The sequence below is a fragment of the Leuresthes tenuis genome, unplaced genomic scaffold, assembly GCF_036924035.1.
Source record: "Leuresthes tenuis unplaced genomic scaffold, fLeuTen1.0.hap1 SCAF_10, whole genome shotgun sequence".
Taxonomy (NCBI): domain Eukaryota; kingdom Metazoa; phylum Chordata; class Actinopteri; order Atheriniformes; family Atherinopsidae; genus Leuresthes; species Leuresthes tenuis.
In genome coordinates, this window is record NW_027325364.1 from 36,287,725 (window position 1) to 36,311,573 (window position 23,849).

The 23,849-nt window shown below is 42.5% G+C and overlaps 1 protein-coding gene across 2 annotated transcripts in view; it reads left to right on the forward strand.

Moving 5' to 3' along the window:
- The window catches only part of taf2 (TAF2 RNA polymerase II, TATA box binding protein (TBP)-associated factor), a 51,223-nt gene that overhangs the window by 18,502 nt on the left and 8,872 nt on the right, over positions 1-23,849 (forward strand). For both annotated transcript variants that reach the window (XM_072395023.1, XM_072395024.1), the window contains exons 8-24: positions 1,649-1,833; positions 2,033-2,146; positions 5,381-5,480; positions 6,114-6,199; positions 6,310-6,445; positions 6,548-6,702; positions 7,071-7,185; positions 7,910-8,019; positions 8,260-8,325; positions 9,497-9,623; positions 9,979-10,104; positions 14,173-14,313; positions 15,530-15,640; positions 16,520-16,713; positions 17,282-17,421; positions 20,420-20,489; positions 21,415-21,524. In XM_072395023.1, coding sequence (XP_072251124.1) covers positions 1,649-1,833; positions 2,033-2,146; positions 5,381-5,480; positions 6,114-6,199; positions 6,310-6,445; positions 6,548-6,702; positions 7,071-7,185; positions 7,910-8,019; positions 8,260-8,325; positions 9,497-9,623; positions 9,979-10,104; positions 14,173-14,313; positions 15,530-15,640; positions 16,520-16,713; positions 17,282-17,421; positions 20,420-20,489; positions 21,415-21,524 — 2,086 coding nt within the window. The remainder of the gene's footprint in view (positions 1-1,648; positions 1,834-2,032; positions 2,147-5,380; positions 5,481-6,113; positions 6,200-6,309; positions 6,446-6,547; positions 6,703-7,070; positions 7,186-7,909; positions 8,020-8,259; positions 8,326-9,496; positions 9,624-9,978; positions 10,105-14,172; positions 14,314-15,529; positions 15,641-16,519; positions 16,714-17,281; positions 17,422-20,419; positions 20,490-21,414; positions 21,525-23,849) is intronic.

Consider the following 23,849-nt stretch of genomic DNA (forward strand, 5'->3'; position numbering starts at 1 on the left):
CTATGACACCGGTCTTAAAGAGACCAAACGGTCCCTATCAAGGGGTCCGGCACTCAATATTCCCAGAGCACCCCCCACAGGACTCCCCGAGGGACATGGTCGAACGCTTTCTCCAAGTCCACAGAACACATGTAGACTGGTTGGGCGAACTCCCATGCACCCTCCAGGATCCTGCCGAGGGTGTAGAGCTGGTCCACTGTTCCACGGCCAGGAAGAAAACCACACTGCATCTCCTGAATCCGAGATCTTGTCCGACGGATCCTCCTCTCCAGTACCCCTGAATAGACCTTACCAGGGAGGCTGAGGAGTGTCATCCCCCTTTAGTTGGAACACACCTTTAAGGAGGGGGACCACCACCCCGATCTGCTAGTCCAGAGGCCCTGTCCCTGATGTCCACGCGATGCTGCAGAGGCGTGTCAGCCAAGACAGCCCCAGAACATCCAGAGCCTTGAGGAACTCCGGCCGGACCTCATCCACCCCGGGGCCTTGCCACCGAGGAGCTTTTTGACCACCTCGGCACCCTCAGCCTTTCCTTTTTCTGTTTTAAATAATTTTTTCCAATCTGAATGTTTTGTAACATAATGTCTGATTTGTAAGTATCTATATAGATCACTTGAAGGTAAGTCAAATTTGTCTCTAAGTTGTGAAAAAGATACCTTAAATACCTGTCCATCCAGGAGTTGATTTATAGTTATCAGACCAGACTCTGCCCATCCTTTTCTAAGCCCGGTCATACACAGACGGTAAAAACTCTATATTCCCTGCTATAGGCGTAGCCCGTGACAGGGTTACAGCTCCCTTAAGTTGGTTTTTTTTTTTAAACTAAATTCCAGACCTTCAAGGTGTGTACAATCCATAAATGATTGATTTAAGTTTTTTCTGAGATTGCTGGCTAAGAAATGGAAGACCAGACAACAGTACCCCATGGCATAGATTTCTGTTCAATAGAGACCCGTTCACTCTCTAAGTCCCCGACCATCCATGCGACCATCCTACTCGCAGCTGAGCTACCCAGTAGTAAAACTTTAGATTGGGTAGGTTCAAGCCTCCTTTCTCTTTTGCTGACATCATTACTTTCAGACATATTCTTGGTCTTTGGTTTTGCCAAATAGATTTTGATATTTTTCTAGTAACTTAAATGCAGATTGTGGTAAATCTTTTAAGTTTAAACCTTTTTTTTTTAGTTCAAGTAAATAATTGACTATCAGAAACCAAAACCGTTTGACTTCTTTGCTGTTCTTCTCATTGATTGGTTCATCCATTTAACTGAGAGAATGGAGTATGTGCACATGTGCTCTATTCATATTGACTGTCGTACTTTTCATGTTCGCAGCTCCACAGTTTGTGGATTTATAGTATAGACAGAAATATGATAATGCACATGTTTAAATGTTCATTTGGTCATTGTTGATTTTGAATGACTTCTGACAGCAGGTCAGTTGTGACACTGGTTCTGTTTTTTTTCCTCCACCTTTCTGTGTGTTATTTTTCTGACCACTAGATGTCCTTAAATATCAGGATGCAACTTTAAGTTCAGGTCTTCCTGACTCTCAATCATTAACGGTTTAAGAAAACAAACTTCACATGTTTTCTTTGAACTAATCTTTGAGAGAGACCAGCTCCTAAACAAAACCACTGTCCTCATCAGGTGACCCATTTCTGCCTGCCGCAGCTGCTCCCTCTGCTCAAACACTCCATGTCCTTCCTGCATGAGATCTTTGAGTTCTACGAGGAGATCCTGACATGCCGTTATCCTTACGCCTGTTTCAAGACTGTGTTTGTGGATGAGGCCTACGTTCAAGTCTCCTCATACGCTTCCATGAGTATCTTCAGGTAGGCAAAAAGTGCTCTCTTTTCCTCTGAGGTAAAGATGGCATTCAGAAAAGAAAATTCCAGCTACATAAACATGATTTCTATTCCACGTTGATCACTTACTGTGGGCTGTTGCTGATGCAGCTTCCAATCATAATATGTTTTCTTTTGGGCTTATTGTATTCAGTGTGACACTTGACCTGTTGCCCGTGTGTTTCAGTACCAACCTGCTCCACAGCCCAATGATTATAGACCAGACCCCGCACACTCGACGCTGTCTGGCTCAGGCTTTGGCCCAGCAGTTCTTTGGCTGTTTCATCTCCAGAATGTCATGGTGAGACTTTACATCTGATGTGTCGCTAAAACAGAATCTCACATTACACTTGCCCATTTGATTCAGCAGATTTGTCAGATTACACACCTTTTTTTGGAAAAGTCTTACTGAACAGACTGATTTGCCATGACTAACCCCTTCCCTGTTGTTTACCAGCATGCCACCCTTGAGTGTGGTGATTCTGAACGAGTGAGTTTAAAGTGTTCAGAGACTTTGATACGATGGTGCGTTTTTTATTACGTTCAGCCTTTACAGATTGTGATAAACTTCAGATTCCATATATTTATGTTAAGGAAAATGTTTGAAAGAGAACTCACGTAACCTGCAAACAACTTTCAACGATGCCCAGCAGTCTTTTTTGCAAAGTGTGGTAACATTTAGCTGTCAGAGGTATTTATATAAGGCTGGTGATGAGAGCTTTACAAAAGAACTAAGCTGTTTTGTCAGTACCAAGAGTCAGAAATTGGATCAGCTCTGGCCTAAAGGACTGAGTTTGCCAGTCTGATGGATAGATGCATTACCACTGAGCAACTCTGTGTGGTTGCTGTCCATGACAACCTGAGTAATTTAGAGGGTCTTGTTTATGTTAGAAATACTTGAGAATGTTTCAGTACACCTAGTACTGTGAAGGAATGCCTTTCTTTACTTACTTTTCATCCTGCGTTGATCTGCCATCTCTGCTTCTCATCCTAACTGACCTCTTAACAAACATCACATGCGAGGCTGTGGTTTGCATATACTGTTGTACGTTGAGCAGGCTGCTGTTGTGTAACAGAAAACACATGAAAGTCACATTTCTGATTTTTAACAGTGTCACACTGCTGCTTGGAATTCATCAGAGGGGGTGAACTGGGTCCTATAATTGAAAACAGGTTAAGATTATTAGTCTGTCACACGTTTGAAAGAGATGACACAAGAAAAACAACAAAAAAGCTTTTTTCAAAACTAACTGACAAGTGGTAAAGCTGATTAAGAGCTAGACTAATGGCTTATTTATGCTCAACCTTAAATACGTACATGTATCATTTTATGTGTGTGATCCCATGTACCGTATTTTGCGCACTATAAGGCTCACCTGATTATAAAGCCCCCCCTCAATCATGGGCTCCATTTCTGTACTGAACCCATACATAAGGCTCACCTGATTGTAAGGCTACATATTACCTAATGTTCTCTGGTTGGTTTATCGCTGCCAGCACAGTAGTGCATGTGTTACGTCTCTGTGTCAGCGGGAAATGGTCCGATGGTCAAGGACAACATCGTCGGTGGTTTTTACACTTATAAACGTATAAACTGCACGTCGATCTGCATCACCCATCTCAGACGGAAGAACAGTCACTCACTGGGACACGGGCAAAAGCATTAATGATGACACGATTCAATCGCTGAGTACGAGCTCCATACAATCTTCTCCGGTCCCTTTTCTTAAAAATTGGAACCACCTCCCCGATGTGCCACTCCACAGGTGTTGACCCAGACTAGGGCTGTTGTGATAACCGCAAAAATGGAATATCACGACATGGGCCACCGCCATCACCGCACGTGACCTCATCTCACCACAGCACACATTGAGAAGGAGACAATAGCACTGGTATATAAACCAAATGTTACTTTCCCCCTTGGGGAGCATTTTGGCTTTCAGCCAAATGAAAAGGGGGCACCAGCTAATTTAAATGAGGCAATCTGTGAAATCTGCAACAAAATGGTTCAAGTAAAACGAGGAAACACAACGAATTTAAGGGCTTGCCTAGCAAGCTACCACCCAGCTACTGAGGTGCGGCTACGCCTCCTCCGCCTCCCGCCACACAGAGTCGTAGAGCTGCTTATGCTCTTAGCCGACAGCTTGGAGTCGGCAAGTACAGCAGAGACAGTGACATGCATAAATGCCAAACAGGTGCTGTTACACGGCATCTGGTTGAGCAGATGGTGCCGTGGAGAAACCTGCATTCAAGTCACTGCTCCAGAAATTTGAAAAGTGAAAACCTGCTTCTCAGAAACTGTTGTGCCGAAAATGTAAAATCCAGTTAGAGCATCGGTCAAAAGTGTGGGTTTTTTTCTCTGCCACCACTGACATGTGGTCAAGTGTGAATCTGACTCCATGCATGAGTCTAACTGTACCTGACCATAGACTGGACTCTTAAATCACTTTGCCAGCACAGCCTCATGCCCCAGAATCACACATCCGACAACATTGCAGAGGCTCTACGCAGTGGATATTTAGTAATTAACAAATGAATTCGCTAGATAGCTAGATTAAAAAAAAATATATATATGGTGCAATAATATCCATATTGAGCCGCCCTGACTCACTGCGGGGGGAATTCTGACAGCCCTAACCCAGACCTCTATGTGACATTGAAGAGAAGACAACCCCACTATGTCCAGAGCCTTTAGCATCTCAGGGCAAATCTCGTCTTGAACATGGACCATTCAGATTCCATGTCCCCCACCTCCTCTGCTATGTGAGAAAAATTCTCACAGTCCCCAGTCTCCAGGGGTTTGGTACCAGAGTCAACGCTGTGTCTGGAACTATATCTAGTTGGTACCACTCCACCTCACACACCAGCCCAGGCTCTGTCCCTGCCAGCAAAGTGACATTCCACGTCCCCAGAGGCAGTTTGCAACAGTGGGGACCTGCCCCCCCCCCCCCGCCCTTGCCTGCATATCAACTCACACTGCAGTAAATTCAGGTTGATAGATTTATGGGAGCAGTGTGTGCATCATACCAAGTTCAAACCAAGAAATACCCCAGGGTAAAAGTCAATGTCACGAAATGATGAAGCAACTCAAATGTGCTCTTAGATGATTTTACAAGGTTCTTTGTCAGAAAGTCCAGAGTCTGTGTGAACTGTAGGGACTGATAGTGAAAGGGTTGTCGTCATCATAAAAACTGTAAAGGCTCAACTCAAAACGCACCACACTCAAGGGTGGCATGCTGGTGAACAACAGGGGAGGGGTTCGTCATGAGTGGGGGAGCAATACGGAGTCTGTTCAGGAAGACATTTCTAGTGGTAAAGTTCAAGTGGCTATAAGCAAAGAAAGTGCTGGAATAATAGTGAGATACATTTTCCACTCTGAAGTTGAAATGGAAGTTGATTCACTTTGAGATTTGAGTAGATGTTCATAGAGTCTAGTCATGCTGTGATTTATTCTGAGGAATGCATGTAAAACATTTCTGATAAGTTTGTCAGATTAGACGGCCTAATGTGTTCTGATGTGTTACTACTCCTATAGGGCTGATGAGTGGGTGTTGAAGGGGATCTCTGGCTACATCTATGGCCTTTACTTAAAGAAGACCTTTGGAGTCAATGAGTACCGGCACTGGATCAAAGAGGTAGCCAATTCATTTTTATAAGTGAATCTTGTGGTGAATCTTTCCCTCAGGAAACCGGTCATTTTTAGGTTTTAATAGCTAAATAACTCCTGTTATACAGCAATGAAATTCAACGTTTCTTTCTTTTGAAAGAAAGAAAGGGTTTTCCAGCTAATTCATGTCTATGAAGTGTTCACACCACATGAGTAATCACTGATGTATATTGTCAGTTAGTAAATTAGTGTTTAGATAAGTGTTTTAAATCAGTGTGCTTCAAATTGAACTCTGTAAGGGGCTCAATTTCGACATAAGAGCACATAAGAGACATTACTGACCTCACTGAGAACAGCTTTAATCATTCACAGGCAAAAAATGCACTACCAGTCCATTCAGGTCAAGGAAACTAAATCAATCAAGAAAGGAATGTTGAATGTAGTTTAGTGACTATTAGAATAGCTGACAAAATTCAAAAAGTGAAATGCAGCTACAATGCTTACTAACATTTACTGTTAGTTGCAGCTCAGTGTTGAAGTTCACGTGCATGAGGTTCATAAACTAAATGACGTGGAGCTGTATGTGAAACCTGACTGAAATGGTTTGCGGTATTCCTCAGATTTTAGAAGGTTGAAGTATTTTTACTCTGTTGTTTCTCAGGAGCTGGACAAGATTGTGGAGTATGAGCTGAAAATGGGAGGTGTGCTGCTGCACCCCACCTTCAGTGGGGGCAAAGAAAAAGACAAGTAATGAATCAGAATGGAGTTTTGGTCCTCGTGCATTAATAACAGTTTGAGTGACAGCTCATTTCCTGGATCACAGCTGTGTGACTCTGACCAAGTGTTTCTCTCTTCAGTCCGACCCCCCATCTTCACTTCTCCATTAAGCACCCCCACACCCTGTCCTGGGAGTACTACAAGATGTTCCAGTGTAAGGCCCACCTTGTGATGAGGTTGATAGAAAATCGAATAAGCATGGAGTTCATGTTGCAGGTCGGACACATTCAGGATATTCTTGTTCCTTGATTTGTTTGTGTAACTGATGTTGAAACAGCTAGCGTTCACTAAAAGCTTTTGTTTTTCTTCTTTCTTTAGGTTTTCAACAAGCTCCTCAGCCTGGCCAGCACAGCCTCATCTCAGAAGTATCAGAGCCACATGTGGAGTCAGATGCTTCTGTCCACTCATGCTTTCCTCAAATCCATCTCTAATGTCTCTGGCAAAGACATTGGCCCCCTCATCAAACAATGGGTGTATCCTAAACTCTTTATGGATCCCTACTTGATGACAGATGTAATGATTCTTGATAAACTGGTTCCATTGTTTTTTGGATTGGAAACATGAAACAACTGGGAGCAATACAGCATAGAAGCTAGTGTGTAATGTAGCGTTTGGAAGTAAAGTCACTTGCCTTTCTGTAGCAGTAACTCATATGTGCTTCATCTTCTGTCAGTGGAACTGGAAAAATCTGAATAAGATCAAACTAAATCAGATCTTGACCATGAAACTGTGCTGTTAACCTTAGAGGAAACCAACTGTTAGAAGTTGGCATACAGTAACAGAGGAATCTGTCAACCCAGCTGTTCTGTTCAGATTTTCAGTCTTAACTATTCATGTCCAGAGACCAAAGTGGAGTGGTGAAATTTTTTGGCAGCTTTGCCTTCAACAGGAAGAGAAATGTGCTGGAGCTGGAGATCCGCCAGGACTACACATCATCTGGAACTCAGAAATATGTGGTGAGCTTTAAGATGGAACAATACAGAATGTATAGTAGAAAATGTGTGCCAGTGTCTTTAACCCATAGATTAAGTTGGCAATAAAGCGCATTCCATGTGTAAAATAAGGCTACAACCAGTCTCAGAAATCTACTAACTGGATGTGGGCAGCTGAAGCATGCAGATAGACCTGTCTGTCTGTCATATTGAGGATGTGAAAATCTTCTGTAGCATAATTCTGAATAACTCTGAGTCTATTGGACATAATAGTGGTTTCTTTTTAAAATCAAATTCACTATTGGCAGGCTAATCTTTCAAAAATGTGTCGTTAGCCACAACTTCTTGTGCGAAAAAGTTTACCTAATATTTCAACTTCTGTTAGTTTCTCTATATCTGTGGAATTCTGTAACACCTGGTTGCCTATTAGTGATTTAATTTGTGTGTTAAGTCCATAAACTGCAGCCTTTCCCAGCTAACACTGGGTAAGAGGGACATGCCTATGGACTGTTAGAGGAGACCAGAGGAGAGCTCCTGGAAAAGAACGGCACAGGAGAAACATTCAGACTTTACACAGAAAGACTCAGCAGACCAGAATCTTCAGGCTCAGAACCTTCTTGCTGTGAAGTGACGGTGTTAATGACTACACCACTGTGTTGCATTATTAGAACCCAAATTCAACGTATTAGATCCTTACACTAAGACCAGGACTATGGTCTCTTCTTGTCATATGAACATTTCCCTGCAGGGTCCCATCAAGGTGACAGTACAAGAACTGGATGGGTCCTTCAATCACACTCTGCAGATAGAGGAGAACAGCCTCAAGCATGACATCCCCTGCCACTCAAAGAGCAGAAGGTATGGAGAAGCACACTGCTCAGTTTTTGTGCTGCGGCATTCCAACTACTGAAGTTGTAGCATAAAGAGTATTTATCTGTCAGCCACTGTCTTTGAATTAATTTCATATGTTCTTGATAACGCTGGTTGTTATTGTGCTAATATGTAAGATCTTTATTCCATCTCTATGTCTGTCCTTAGTGGAACAGAACAGTCAGAAGAGATTTTAAAAACTGAAGTTCTTCTTTTTTTTCCCCCCAGAAACAAGAAAAAGAAAATTCCTCTTATGAATGGAGAGGAAGTTGACATGGATTTATCAGCAATGGAGTAAGATGTTATTTTGTGAATGCTTCTCTGCTTAAAGGAGAACAATTATACTCCTTTTCCAGCAGTTCACACAGGTCCCAGGCACCTTAATGACATCATCTGGTCAAATTCGTCAGGGATCAGACACAGCAGCCCTCTCTGTAAACTGTCTGTTGCACTCGAGTGCTGAGACGGTCGATTTTCCTGCCGCTGCTCACTCCGCCCTCCTTTTCCGCCCATCGTTCGCCATCAGGCTGCTATGACAACAGTTGCAACCATATATGCTTGAGCCAGAGTCAGACGCTGAGAATGTATGTGCTCTAATATAACACAAGCTGCAGTGTAAATAATTAATTTCAGCATCGTTTGTACCTGCATGAACTAGCGGTTAGCATTAGCTCGTGGTAATGGACAAAAGAAACACAAAGCACACTTACATAGTCTGTCCTTTCCCCACGGATGGTCGGTATCGATCCCTCTTTTAGGGAAAGTTCTGCTGCCAGTTGTACTGACCCAAATTGTGGAAGCAGTCCATGTCAAAATGTTTGGCACACACAGATAGGTTTATGAACGTGGCTCCCGTCGTAGGTCCTCTGTGACTGGGGTCGTATGCAGGGTTTTGTGCTGGTCACTGCAGCCAGCAACAGAGTAACTTACATGCTTAGCTCTCATATTTTCCATACTGCCAACCGTTTTTCTTGGCTGCGATGAATGAAATATGGGCGCCTCACCTGAGCTTTGCTCTTTTATAACCTGTAGGGCGTGGTGGGTGGAGACTGGGTGTTGGCCACTGCTGGAGTTCAGATTCCGCTCCCCTTCCTACGTACGAAATGGACGCGGTTATTGTTTTTAACACTGGGGGGGGGGGGGGGGGGGTTTGTACGCACCCCGAATTCAAATATAATAGTGTAGAAGAGCTGGAAAAGTGATTTTTTTCATAATATGTCCCCTTTAAATCTATGTCATGTTTAAGCTACATTTTATAAAAGTGGACTACAGTCTGTCATATCATTAGTCTGGCATCAAATTCTCATCACCAAATTATTCACAGATTGTATACTTTCCATGTTGTGTAAAGACTTCAAATAGTACCAGAAGCACTTTCCTTAGCTAATTTCTGTGAACTTCTGTGAGTGTAGGTACATCACTTGTCAGTGATGCAACATGTCTCCATAATGTGTTTCCTCTGCAGTGCTGACTCTCCTCTCCTCTGGATCCGAATTGACCCGGACATGTCCATTCTGAGGAAAGTGGAGTTTGAGCAGGCAGACTTTATGTGGCAGTATCAGCTGCGCTATGAGAGGGATGTGGTTGCACAGGTATGATCATGTTCCAGCAGATCTCATTCTGCTGTTAGAAAATGAAGCTGTCTTGTTGAAAACTTTTGCCTTCATGGTGCAGGAATTCTTTTTATTTTTTAAAGATCTGTATCTCTGCTGAAGCTGCCTAAAAGCTTCATTGAGTTTTGCATCAATTTTATAGACTTGGATCCAACTATGAAGATAGGATTCTGTTACACTGGAATACCGTCTTACACATTTACATTATTAGTTTAGTTATATCTCTCAGCTCATACAAATGTCATTTTTCATCATTTCGCATTATGTGTAAAACCTTAAAAACTTAACTGGCATGAATAACTTTGATGGTGACTATAGCTGATCTTTTGTGTAGGAGGAAGCCATCTCAGCACTGGAAAAGTTTCCAACTCCTGCCTCTAGATTGGCTTTGACTGATATACTAGAGCAAGAACAGTGTTTCTACAAAGTCCGCATGCAGGCCTGCTTCTGCTTGGCTAAGGTATGTGTTGCTGTTTTGGTTTCTGCTAAATTAAAGCATTATGGTTTTTGAAACGTCATTTTAACAAAGTGAAACATCTGGGCAGCAGCTTGGTCTGATAGTTGTGCTGCAGTGAGCCACATTAAGTTCAAACACTGGGGCTGCTGTTGCTCAGGAGGAAGAGCTGCCCTCTACCAAGTGGAAGGTCTGTGGTTCGACTCCCGGCTTCTCCTGGCCAACTCTGAACATATATAGACTAAGATATGTTGTATGAGTGAGTGAATGAATGGGTGAATATGGCATGTAGTGTGAAAGCGCTTTGAATGATCAGCTAGACTAGAAAAGAGCTATACAAGTACAGACCATTTCCAGTCCACACTTTCTGTTTTCATCATCTGTGAAGTATTACTGTGGTTGGATCCAACATCTTTGGGTTCTCAGTCAGATTCATCTCCTGAGATGTGACTATTGATGTCCAGTAAGAAATTTTTATTAAATTGGTGTTTTCTTTGATGCCTTCTGCACAATATCACCTGATACTTAATAAGTAAAAAAACATTTTTTCCCAAAAAGGCAGCTGTTTGGGACATAGCAGGAGCTGCCGTAGTATTTAGCAATTAATAATAAGTATCCACGGGCAGTTATTTCTATTCAGTAAAATGATTAATGAAAATCATTAATTACGGGGCACCACCAGTAAAACCAGAAACTAACAACTCAACACCAGTATTGGTCTCAAAGGTCTTTTGAGCTATATGTGCCAATCTGGGACAGGGTGTGTCCAAAGCAGACATGAAGGCTATGAACCTGAGCACTGACCAGCGATCAGAAGTTATCACAATACACAGCCATAATGACAGCAAACAACTTCTCACTTAAAACAGTACAAGAGAATTTAGTAAAGTTAGCATAACAGTTTAATTCATGAAACTTTGATTACTGTGGTCCTTGGGGAAATAGTTCAGTCCTTGAAGAAAGGGCTGGAGATGATCAAGTCTTAGCTGCAAGTCCTTGTGTGCTTTCTAAAACAAGGACGCTGGTTGCTTTTTCCTTTTCTGGTGGAGTTGGCATGAGTGCTAACTTTGTGTCATCTCTTTTGTGAAAAATATCAGCTGTACACTGATTCGATCAGCTGACGAGAGTCTGTGCAAGTTTTGTATTGCCACTGCAAGAGGGAGAGACAGAGAGAGGAACTGGTGGGCACTAGCAGACCACACCCATCCTAAAGGCTTTCGAGAGCAATTTGAGCTTAGCAGGTTTTGTCCTCTCTGCTAGTGGGGAGAGGTGTTGAGGAGGGGGACTTGCTGAGTCCCTTAGAGGCTACAGAGGGAGAGCTGCTGTAATCCTTCCCTGGGAAGGTCTGACAGGAAAAAGAAAGAGTGTAAAGTTCTTGGGATCTTATGTGTCGAGTTGGGGGAATGGCTAACTGGAAAGAAGATCTTGGGCATAAACTGGCTTTTAGAGTAAAAGTCTAGTTTAACCCACAAATTGAGTATTTCAAGATGTGAGGTCCCCAACACAAAAATGTGGCTGCAATTAGGATAAGAGAAGAATTATTCAGTTTTTTTGACGATTAAATGGGAAGTTGTTGTTTTTTTTTGTTGTTTTTTTTTAAACCTGGACCTTATTTCTGGCATAAAAAACGTACATCTACTCATCGATAACATTTTGGTGAAAGTCTGCATCCATCAGACGCGATTTAGATCACTCGAGATCCACGTATATATATATAACGGGAAGGGGGATTAGACGATGCAGCCTCTAAATAAGGCCTTATCTGTCTTTATTTCACCAATACTTTAAGAAGAATGAATGAACGCGTACTGTTGCACTGTTGGTTCAGAGCTGCCGTGTTGTTGTTATCGGGGGCTTTCTGCACCCAGGTCACTTGGGATAAAGTCATTGACGCACGCCGCTGCTGCACAGCTTATTTACTCCATGCTCTGTGACGGTCGGCTAGCTTCACATGGAGTTTCCTACTGCTGGTAACATTGTTCGTGTTTGCGAAGGACATTTCACGGTTTTGTACTTTCAGATATTATACACTGATCCGTGTGCACAGGTTATAGCCTAATAATGTCATTATACAGTTTCAACCTCCACTGTGTCTGTCGTGCCTTCAACGTTTTACACGTCTGCATTTTCTGGATGCAAAGTCATCTATGAGGTGTTCATATGACAGCTGCTGTGCCACTTCTGAGTTGATACTTGTGATAGCCAGGCCACTCGAGCGTTCTTGCGCCATGGATGAGCGGAGGTATGTTTTGGTGAGCTTCAGTTTTGAAAAGCTTCGGTCAGCAAAGGCAACTTTAACAGGGAGAGTTACTGCGATGCGGAGGGTAATCCATAGATTTGGATACAGTTCCTGCAAAGGATTTTCATGGAGAAATGATCTTTTTAGGGTAATTACAAACCTGAGCCAACATACGACCACCAACTGGTCAATTGACCACTCCTTTTTCAATAGAGGTGAATGTATATACAGTTAACAAGACATTCAATAAATGATAATCAAGGTCGCTGGAAAATGTCATTTCCAGTCCTCATCTAGACAGAATTATCCTCTCTTCTGTCTCATGATTAGTAGGCCAGCAGCTGGGGTGTTTATGCCACAAAGTTTTTCTTTTTTATTTCAATGACATACCCACCTTCAAGTGAAGCACCAGCCTCGTCTTGTTCAGCACCTCTCAATAATGATAATGTCATGGATTTCAAGTGTACAGAGAAAGGTATACTGTGACTGATGGGGAGAAGTAATAGATTAAAGAACTTTAGGAAACAAATGAGAAACTAATTAATTGGGGTAGTTTCATGTGAAGAGTGGAACGCCTGAATGAGTTATTCATCTAGAGAATTATAGTTGAAATGAATAGAAAGATTAACAAGGACTTTGTTTTATTCGATATTATGTGATCTTCCAGTAAAACATAAAAACATCTTATTTGTATTTCCTACACATTCTTACCTCTGTCATGTTAGTGTTTCGGTAAAGATTTTTTTTCCCAATTATTTAGTCAAAAAGAAAATATAGTGAAAGGGGCTACGGAGAAAAAGAAGAAAAACATGAGTTCCCAGCCAGCAAGGCCTCCCATCATTTTGATTTGTGCTAAACTGAAGCACAGTTGACTGAATTATCCCATTCTGTGGCTGCAGGAAATTCTCCATTCTCTGGATCCGGTCTACTCCAACTTGCACCCCACCGATTTTCCACCCCTCAGGTTCCACCTGAACCAATATTTTCACAGCGTGATACACTGAGTGGGGGTTGAAATGGCTGCATTTCATGTCATTAAGTTACTGTGTTTGGCCACAGAACTCCAGCAGACTCCATCATAATGGCCTTTAGTGTACATTGTCCACACATTGACATGCAGGCTCACACACACACATCCACATACTTTGGCAATCACAAAAACACATGCAATCACAGACTTTGAGTGACCACAGAATGAAGCATGGCACACTTCAACATGCTTCAATCCTCTCATTAACGTGCTTCATTGTGATTGGTTGGGATAACTTTTTGTTGCATGTTATGGTGGGAATAAGGGTATGACTGAAGGCAAACAGAAAAACTAAAACAAAATATACTAATCTGTTCTTGAATTCATCCAAACACACATCAGGTGTGCATGCCCTCCGATATTTCTCTAACCAAATGACAACATCCTGTGTCGGTGACCCTTGGCCCTGTATTACGACATTAAGATAAATTCCTGTTGGAGCTCAAAGACCACTGGAGCCTCTGCTCTTCATACCCACAGAAGCCTCATGTGCTGTTCATGTGTACATTTATTGTTTGCTTTGTCGGCCACTTCTCACCTAAAATAAATAATAAATAAATAAATAAACATAGAATGAAAGGCCACAGCATTCTTCACTTGTCTTTTGGTGGTTCTCTAATAGTAGCTACAACTTATAAATTAGTCTTGTTCTGTCTTTAATTTGTGATCTTCTTTACTATAATCTCAAATGTTTTATTTTTCCACTCGTTATTTTACTGTGATGGCTGCAGATGGAGCACATCTGACGGCTGCTCAATGAAAATAAAAAAACTTGAGTTCAATGGTTCTCATGTTGACTTTGCAGATAGCTAATGCCATGGTGAGCACATGGCAGGGTCCACCAGCCATGAAGTCGCTTTTCACCAGAATGTTCTGCTGTAAGAGCTGCCCCAACATCATCAAGACCAACAACTTCATCAACTTCCAGAGCTACTTCCTACAGAAGGTACATCAAGCAAATGACCAAAACCCTTCTTTGCTTCTTTTTCAGAAATTCTTGCATCATGTCTTGACATTTCAAATCCAGAGTGGATTTAGAGACCACAGTAGCACAGTTCTGCCTACCTTTCACTGTTGGCTTACCTTTTCTACTTTACCAGTTCTGGACTGACAATGGCTGCATTTTTGTGTTCTCCTTCAACCTAAAGCTTGAGGAAGCTTTAGCATTATTAAAATAATTTTAATAATTTTATGCACTAGTCTTTTGGAATAACCTCTTAACAAATTTGTAACTTTCTGGGCATTTTGTCCATCTACCGTACTATTGCTGCTCTACTGTTTGTCATTTTAAATTGTGCAAAATTTCTATCTATGTGCTTTTATATTGCATATTCTGGAAGAGGCCTCATGTATGAAAATGATTGTTACTGTTATTATTACACATCACTGCGCATCATACAAACATCTCTGTGACTGTAAAACTATTACTGAAGGTCACGGTTCTGTCTCTGCTGGTAAAGTTTTTCACAGAAATCACATACGGTAGTTTGAACACACCAACTCATTTATTTTCTATTGGTAGACCTCTCCAAGCTTTTGATTACTACCAGATATGAGGCTGATATGTTTAGCTGAGTTTAGCTTACTGTCGACTTACAAATCGAAATTGTCATAAAGCAGCACTGTAGTTCTATTTCATATTTTACCCATTATGGAGTTTATTTGTCATTATTGTAATTCAGTTCAGTTCAATTATACTTTCTTTATCACTTAAGTGAAATTCTGGGGGGGGGCTGCACTGAGCGAGCTCTCGTAACATCTCTGAGGAAGAAAGCGAGAAGGGGGGGGGGGGGGGGGGGGGGCGGTCCTTCCCCACACGTCGACCTGTCTGTCAGAGACAGACGTTGTGTCATTGGAGCTTCCGTAATGGTCTCGACAGAAGCGATTCCCATAGTGAAACACCTCACTCTGTTATCAAAGAACCAGGGATTACGTTAAATAACCCAACGTTATCAATGGACCAAGATTACCATGCCACATACTTCACACAAGCACATTGTCAAATTAAGTTTCTCTATCTTTTTTTGAAAGGATATTTCATGATGTATTTCGCCCGATGACTGCTGGGATAGGCTCCAGCCCACCCACTACCCGATTAACGGACTGACGGTATAGAAAATGGATGGATATTTCATGATGTCTTTTTTGTGTATGCGTTTCAGACAATGCCGGTTGCCATGGCGTTACTCAGAGATGTGCAGAACCTCTGTCCCAAAGATGTCCTCAACTTTATACTTGACCTCATCAAGTATAATGACAACCGAAAAAACAAAGTAAAGACAGTCGCATATCTCAAATTTTCCCAGTTATCATAACTACTTCATGGTATAGTCTGGGGTGTTGATGATGCAAGTAGGACAGATTTAGCATGCCACATTTTTTTAAATTCTTTTTGTTTATATTAGTGCTTTGTGTAATAGCTCAGGCTTTGCAGACTGAAATTTTTTTTCATCCCTAACAAATGAATGGTAAAAATGGTTTCTATAGTGGTGTCTCAAGCACGAATACTTAAAAACTCTTATTGGATATATTTCAATTTTCTAAATGTTATTTTTCAGATTTAAACAGTGAATTTGTTGCACTGTTCTGTTTGTAACCAGAGAGAAAATAGTTGCTTAACGTTAAAGAAATACATTTGTAAAAGGTCGTGGGTAAGGCTTGGCTAGCTAGATAGATAGTGGGATTTATTTCTGTAGAAATAGAAATTATGATGAATAAGAAATTGAATGTAGTTTTTTTTTTTAATTTATTTATTCCTTTGTGAATACAGATTATTCAAACTTGAACTGATCATACAAACTTCCCGTCATATGAATACACGTTTCTGCTTTTCTTTTCTTTGTGTTGTATGAGGCTATTAAAGTTTAGTCTTTACAACCTTATTAACTAACCTTAATTTTTGATGAGTTGAACAAAACAATTGAGAAATGCTCAGTTTTATCAAGTCAGGCTTGATTCAGTCAGGCAAGTGATCCCATTTTATTTATTTTTTTTACCACAGCAGGGCATATAGGTGCTGATAATCTAGTATGGTGGTGCAGTTTAATCAAAGCAGTGCATGAGCTCATGTGAGGAAGCAGTCTGTTGGGCAAACAGGATTGAATTTCTCCTTCTTTTTCTTTCTTCTTCCTTTTGGCTTGGTCTGTCTTTAGTTTTCAGATAACTACTATCGTGCAGATCTAATCGAAGCACTGACCAACTCTCTGACTCCAGCCATCAGCATCAACAATGAGGTACGGACAGTAGATAATTTAAATGCTGACGTCCGTCTCATCTTGGAGGAGATCACGCGATTCCTAAACATGGAGAAACTGCTGCCAAGCTTCAGGAACACCATCACTGTTAGGTACAGAGTGGAGAGTGTATGTTAGCAATGTTCTACTCACATTCATGTCTGCTGGCAACTCTTTTTCTCAGCTTTCCTGGGCAACATGATTTTTAAAAAAAATTTTATATCTTAAAGTAAAAGAGTTACAAGCTTTAAATCTTGTGCACACATTTTTTTATAGTGATTTTATCTTCTACCTCTGGGGCCATTCATTCTCTCAGGAACATAGCTTCCAGTGTACATTTGATGGGTTCTATCACAGTAATTCGTCAGTATAATAAGGAAATGCTTTTGTTTATTGATTTTCAAGATTTTTCATCCTACAAAGAAATCTAAAACATATCTTTGACTTCAGTCTTTATGTACAGAATAGGTACAGATTTTTTTATTGTAAGGAGTTCTGTGGCCAAACACAGTGTCAGGGGTGTTGCTTCCATTTGAAAAGGATCAAGCGCCTTGCAAGGAGTGTTTAATCTAAATTTTTAATCTAAAAAGAAAAAAATAGTTGTTATTTAGGCTTGCAAAGTTTGTTTGTGATCTTTCTAAATTGATCTCACAGCTGGAGTAACGTGTCATCTCTCTGCAGCTGTCTGAGAGCTATTCGTCAGCTACAAAGGAATGGTCATATTCCCAGTGACCCGTCACTCTTTAAGTCCTACGCTGAGTATGGACACTTTGTAGATGTTCGTGTTGCTGCGCTGGAAGCTCTGATCGACTACACTAGAGGTATGACGTGATTTTATAGCATTGAACTAAGGTTTAAAAATGGATAGATACTACTGTGGCTCTCGCATCTGATACAATCCATCCATCCATCCATCATCTGCCGCTTATCCGGGGGTCGGGTCGCGGGGGCAGCAGCTTTAACAGAGAAACCCAGACGTCTCTGTCCCCGGCCACTTCCTCCAGCTCTTCCGGGGGGACCCCGAGGTGTTCCCAGGCCAGCCGAGAGACATAGTCTCTCCAACGTGTCCTGGGTCTTCCCCGGGGTCTCCTCCCAGTGGGACGTGCCCGGAACACCTCCCCAGGGAGGCGCCCAGGGGGCATCCTAACCAGATACCACCTCATCTGACTCCTCTCAATGCGGAGGAGCAGCGGTTCTACTCCGAGCCCCTCCTGGATGACTGAGCTTCTCACCTTATCTCTAAGGTAGAGCCCAGACACCCTGCGGAGGAAGCCCATTTCAGCCGCTTGTATCTTCGATCTCGTTCTTTCGGTCTCTTCCCACAGCTCGTTACCATAGGTGAGGATGGGAACGTAGATTGACCAGTAAATAGAGAGCTTCGCCTTCTGGCTCAGCTCCTTCTTCACAACGACGGGTCGGTGCAGAGCAACATGCAGACGCTGCACCGATCCGCCCGTCAATCTCCCGCTCCATTCGTCCCTCACTGTGAACAAGACCCCGAGATACTTGAACTCGTCCACTTGGGAAAGGATCTCATTCCCGACCTGGAGAGAGCATTCCACCCTTTTCCGGCTGAGAACCATAGTTCCATAATTTGGAGGTGCTGACACTCAGCTGTGAATCGCTCCAGTGAGAGCTGAAGGTCACGGCCCAACGATGCTAACAGAACTACATCATCCGCAGAAAGCAGAGACCCGATTCTGAGGTCGCCAAATCGGACACCCTCAACGCCCTGGCCACGCCTAGAAATTCTGTCCATAAAAGTTAGGAGCAGAATCGGTGACAAAGGGCAGCCCTGACGGAGTCCAACCCTCACCGGAAACGTATCCAACTTACTGCCAGCAATGCGGACCAAACTCTGACACCGGTCATACAGAGACCGAACGGCCCCTATCAAGGGGCCCGGCACTCCATATTCCCAGAGCACCCCCCACAGGACTCCACGAGGGACACGGTCGAACGCTTTCTCCAAGTCCACAAAACACATGTAGACTGGTTGGGCGAACTCCCATAAACCCTCCAGGATCCTGCCGAGGGTATAGAGCTGGTCCACTGTTCCACGGCCAGGACGAAAGCCACACTGCATCTCCTGGATCTGAGGCTCGATTATCCGACGGATCCTCCTTTCCAGTACCCCCGAATAGATCTTACCAGGGAGGCTGAGGAGTGTGATACCCCTATAGTTGGAACACACCCTCCGGTCCCCCTTTTTAAAGAGGGGGACCACCACCCCAATCTGCCAGTCCAGAGGCACTTTCCCCGATGTCCACGCGATGCTGCAGAGGCGTGTCAGCCAAGACAGCCCTACAACATCCAGATCCCTGAGAAACTCAGGACAGACCTCATCCACCCCCGGGGCCTTGCCGCAGAGGAGCATTTTGACCACCTCGGCACCCTCAGCCCCAGAAATGGGAGGCCCCGTCTCTGAGCTCTCCGACTCTGCCTCCTCCGAGTGCGTGTCGGTAGGATTGAGGAGGTCCTGGAAGTATTCCCCCTACCGACTCACAACATCCCTAGTTGAGGTCAGCAAAGCCCCGTCCCCACTGTAAACAGTGTTGACGGTGAGCCGCTTCCCCCCCTTGAGACGCCGGATGGTGGACCAGAATCTCTTCGAGGCCGTCCGGAAATCGTTCTCCATGGTCTCACCGAACTCCTCCCAGGCCCGAGTTTTTGCCTCAGCAACCGCCGAAGCCGCAGCCCGTCTGGCCTGCCGGTACCTATCAGCTGCTTCCAGGGTCCCACTGGCCAAAAAGGCCCGATAGGACTCCTTCTTCAGCTTGACGGCTTCCCTCACCACTGGTGTCCACCAGCAGGTTCGAGGGTTGCCGCCACGACAGGCACCGACCACCTTACGGCCACAACGCCGATCAGCTGCCTCGGCAATGGAGTCACGGAACATGGCCCATTCGGACTCAATGTCCCCCACCTCCCCCTGGGATATGGTTGAAGCTCTGCCGGAGGTGGGAGTTAAAGCTCCTTCTGACGGGGGATTCTGTCAAACGCTCCCAGCAGACCCTCACCATACGTTTGGGCCTGCCAGGTCTGATCGGCATCCTCCCCCACCAGCGGAGCCAACTCACCACCAGGTGGTAATCAGTTGACTACTCCGCACCTCTCTTCACCCGAGTGTCCAGGACATACGGCCGCAAGTCCGATGATGCAACCACAAAGTCAATCATCGAACTGCGGCCAAGGGTGTCCTGGGGCCAAGTGCACATATGGACACCCTTATGCCTGAACATGGTGTTCGTTATGGACAGTCCATGACTGGCACAGAAGTCCAACAACATAACACCACTCTGATTCAGATCGGGGGGGCCGTTCCTCCCAATCACACCCCTCCAGGTTTCACTGTCATTGCCCACGTGAGCATTGAAGTCCCCCAGCAGAACGAGGGAGTCTCCGGTAGGAGCATTCTCCAGTGCCTCCCCCAGGGACTCTAAAAAGGGTGGGTACTCTGAACTGCTGTTTGGCGCATAGGCACAAACAACAGTCAGGACCCGTCCCCCCACCCGAAGCGGAGGGAGGCTACCCTCTCCTTCACTGGGGTAAACCCCAATGTACTGGCATGCTTGAGTTTTTTTTTTTTTCTTCTGTTAAATGCTCTGATCTCTAATGTGGGGCACAGTCCGGGTTAGGATACCAAGAAGTGTAGAACTACTCCACAAATCGATTGAGGAAGCACTGTTTGGTTATACTTGTTTTATTTAGGCACATTTTTTGCATGAACATAATGTTCCATAATGTCCTTGCCTGTCATTAGGGTTGCAGAGTTTTTTTCCTCTCTTTTTGTTTAATATCTTTTTTTGTTTTCTTCAGTTGAAAGGAACTCAGCAGAGCTGCAATGGCTGCTCAACATGGCTCAGAATGACCCTGTTCCCCATGTCAGGTCAGCTAACACCAGACATATTTCTAGTTTGCTCACAAAGTGTGCATTCATTTATATCACCCTCACAAATTCATATAAAACACATTGCTTTGAAATATGTTTTTCCCTGGTCTTACCTCCCCAATTAAACTAAATTCAATTCAGTTTTATTTATAAGCACCAAATCACAACAAATGTCATCTCAAGGCACTTCAACTTACATGAAACAGCGATGAGACCAGAATATTAGAAAAAGGATCATTTGTGGCCTGGCAGTCTTTGTACCGTATGACTGAAGGAGCGTTTTAACTGTTTCTTATTTTGTCACTCTGATATCCAAACTGCTCCTCTCATTAGAGACATGGCAGCGCCAGAGGTCTCACATGTGTTTTTTTTCTTTATCATAATAATTCATATCAGAACGGGTAGGGGTGTATTTAGTAAAATCTCATTTTTAAAAAGTATTTTAAAGCCTTTTCATCTTCTTTCCATTCAAAAGCCAAACATTACCCTACATTACCAAACATCTTGATTATTTTCTGAAGTCACCAAGGTCCAATCTCAGTTTCCCCTCTTGGCCCTAACCTTCTGTTTCTATCTTATGAGATTGGTATAAAAGTGGGCTAGTTGACAATAGCTATTATTTATTATCATTGCAGGCCTCAGTAGCTTTTAAGCTACATTGCTTATGAGTGAAACTTATTCATCTGAGGCATGCTGTGTGTGCCTGGATGGAGAAGAGAAGCTGGAAATATAGGGGCAGAGAGCCGGGGTGTGATACACATTAAAGGGAAATATATTTACAACACAGAAGTACAAAAAATGGAATATGAATGTTTATAAATGCATGTATTTATCAAACAGTTACAGACCTTCATATGTTTTCCATTAGTGTGTGATTATTGTTGATAGACAGACATGTCTTTTCTTTTTGTGTTCCAACCAGACATATGATCCTGGGTATGCTCTGTAAGAACCCACCGTTCACTAAGACAGCCGACTCAGCTCTGTGTAATGAAGCTCTGGTTGATCAGCTGTGGAAGCTTATGAACTCAGGTGACACACACATACACTACCTGCACTGTTAATACGAGACAATATTTCAAATCCAAATCCCTCGTGGAATTAAACCTTGGAAGTGACCAGGTTATCATTAAAAAAAAAGTAACTGAAGTTTTGAAAAAAAAAAAAAAAGGACTCGGGTTATTAGAGCTTACTCTTACCTTGTTCTCTTGTTGTAATTAATCTTTTTTTTATTTAAAATTAGAACAACTTGAGAATAAAAGAACTATGGAATGACCTTGTAATTTACATTTTAAAACACTTTCTAAATGTACATATGAAATACAGGAAACATGGCTCCATCTAGAAAGCTGTCAGTGGATACATTGGAAGAGTTATAAAACTCCTTCAATAAGATAATTCCACTCAGAAGATGTTGGTTGTTCCCAGTCAGCTGTGTCTGAAATTTGGAGCAAAAGCAAATAAAATGGGAAATAATATTTCAGGCTGGATGAGGAGTCTGTGGCTAGTTATGACACAAGCATCCATTTCTTTTAATGCGAGCAGCTGACTATGCCTTCTTTAGTGTGGGCGGCTGTAGCTCAGGAGGAAGCGCCCACCAGTTTCAGTGCTTGCTGATGACACCCAGCTGTATCTATCAATGAAACCTGGTGATAGCAACCAGTTATTGAAACTGCAGGCTTGTCTTTCAGACATGAAAACCTGGTTGAGCAACAATTTTCTGCTTTTGAATTCAGGCAATACAGAGGTAATTGTTTTTGGTCCTGAAAACCTTAGAGAGACTCTGTCCAGCAATATAGTTGCTCTTGATGGTGTTGCCTTAGCTTGTAGTTCTACTGTGACGAACCGTGGAGTCATTTTTGACTTGAGTTTTCTTTTTACCTTGCACTTGTGTTTAAAAGTTTCTATATTAATAAAGTTGAAGTTGAAATGCCGTTTAAAGTAACAACCATATAGCAAGACAGTTTCTTCCTGAAGCGCTCAGGTCCAAAGAGAACAACTTCAGTTTTGTCTGAATTTAGAGTCATCCAGGTCTTTAAATATTTGAGACATGCTTGTAGTCCAACTAAATGGCAGGTTTTATTAGGCATTAACATTTGTTTTTTTTCTATATTTGTGTTTATATTTAAATCATCAAAGATGTGTTGCCAGAGATCTGACAAGTTGTACATAGTTGCAAAGAAATGCCTCCGTTAGAGCGACTTTATTGGTGAAATGTGGTTTTAGTAAGTGACTGTGTTGAGAAATATTAGCCTATGTACATCGGACGCCAGCTTAAGGATTTGAGTGACCTGGCTCACCCACATTGACACATTGTTAAACACTATGCTGTAAGTGTGCTAACAAAGACAAGACAACCAGACGCTGAATCAAGTCATCCGTCATTTACTTTATTATGTCTATCTTTACTCTTTTTCTTGGGTGTAGCTGTCCTCTGACTTAAAAAGTGCTGTATCAATCAAGTTGAGTTTAGTTGAGTTCTCTCTGGGTACTCCAACTTCGGGCCACCTTCTGAAAACATGCATGTCAGGTTAATTGGTGTCTCTAAATTGACCCTTGGTAGATGATAGATAGATAGATAGATTTGTGTCTGTGGCTCTGTGATGGACTGGTGACCCGATCAAGAAATCAGCTAATCAGTAAAATGTAGTACATCCGACTATATTGTAGGCCCATAGTGAGAAGTGCCTACAGAGAACATGACTTTCAGAAACAACACTTGTGTAGTTCATTGGTTGTGACACCATTGTGTCAATCACTTATTCAGTAGATATTCAGCTCAATGCATTCATATGTATTCCATCTAATCAGTATTATTGATAAATGTTTTGGTAATAAATGAACAATTTAGAAAAATCAAACTGTCTTTTACTTTGAGACAAGGGATTGGATTGTGACATCTATGGAAAAATGAAAAAGAACAATATGAAGAGTTAATGATTTTTTTTATCCTCAAAGTAGTACTTTGTGATATTTCTACAGTCAAGATACAAAATGGGACTGTGGTCTACTTTCTTTTTTTTTTTATTAAAAAAAAAGATAGTGTGGGCCTCTGGTCTGAACACTCATTCCCTTTCATTGTGCCTTTTGTGTGGTTCTGTGAGCCAACAGAACATCCCCTACAGCTTCCCTACCTCAAACAGTTACTTTATTATGTGGAAATTGTTTTTGTGTTGGTTTTAAAGTAACCATTTCATCTTGAACAGACGGTAACAACAGGAGCGCTGTAGTCGGGAACATCTAGTTTGGCATTTTTAATGCTGCCCTGCAAACTGTGATACCCTCAGAAAGGTTGTTCATCGGACTTTATAGTGAAATATGGGACCTTAAAACATCTTCCTTAACTCTGTCCAACTT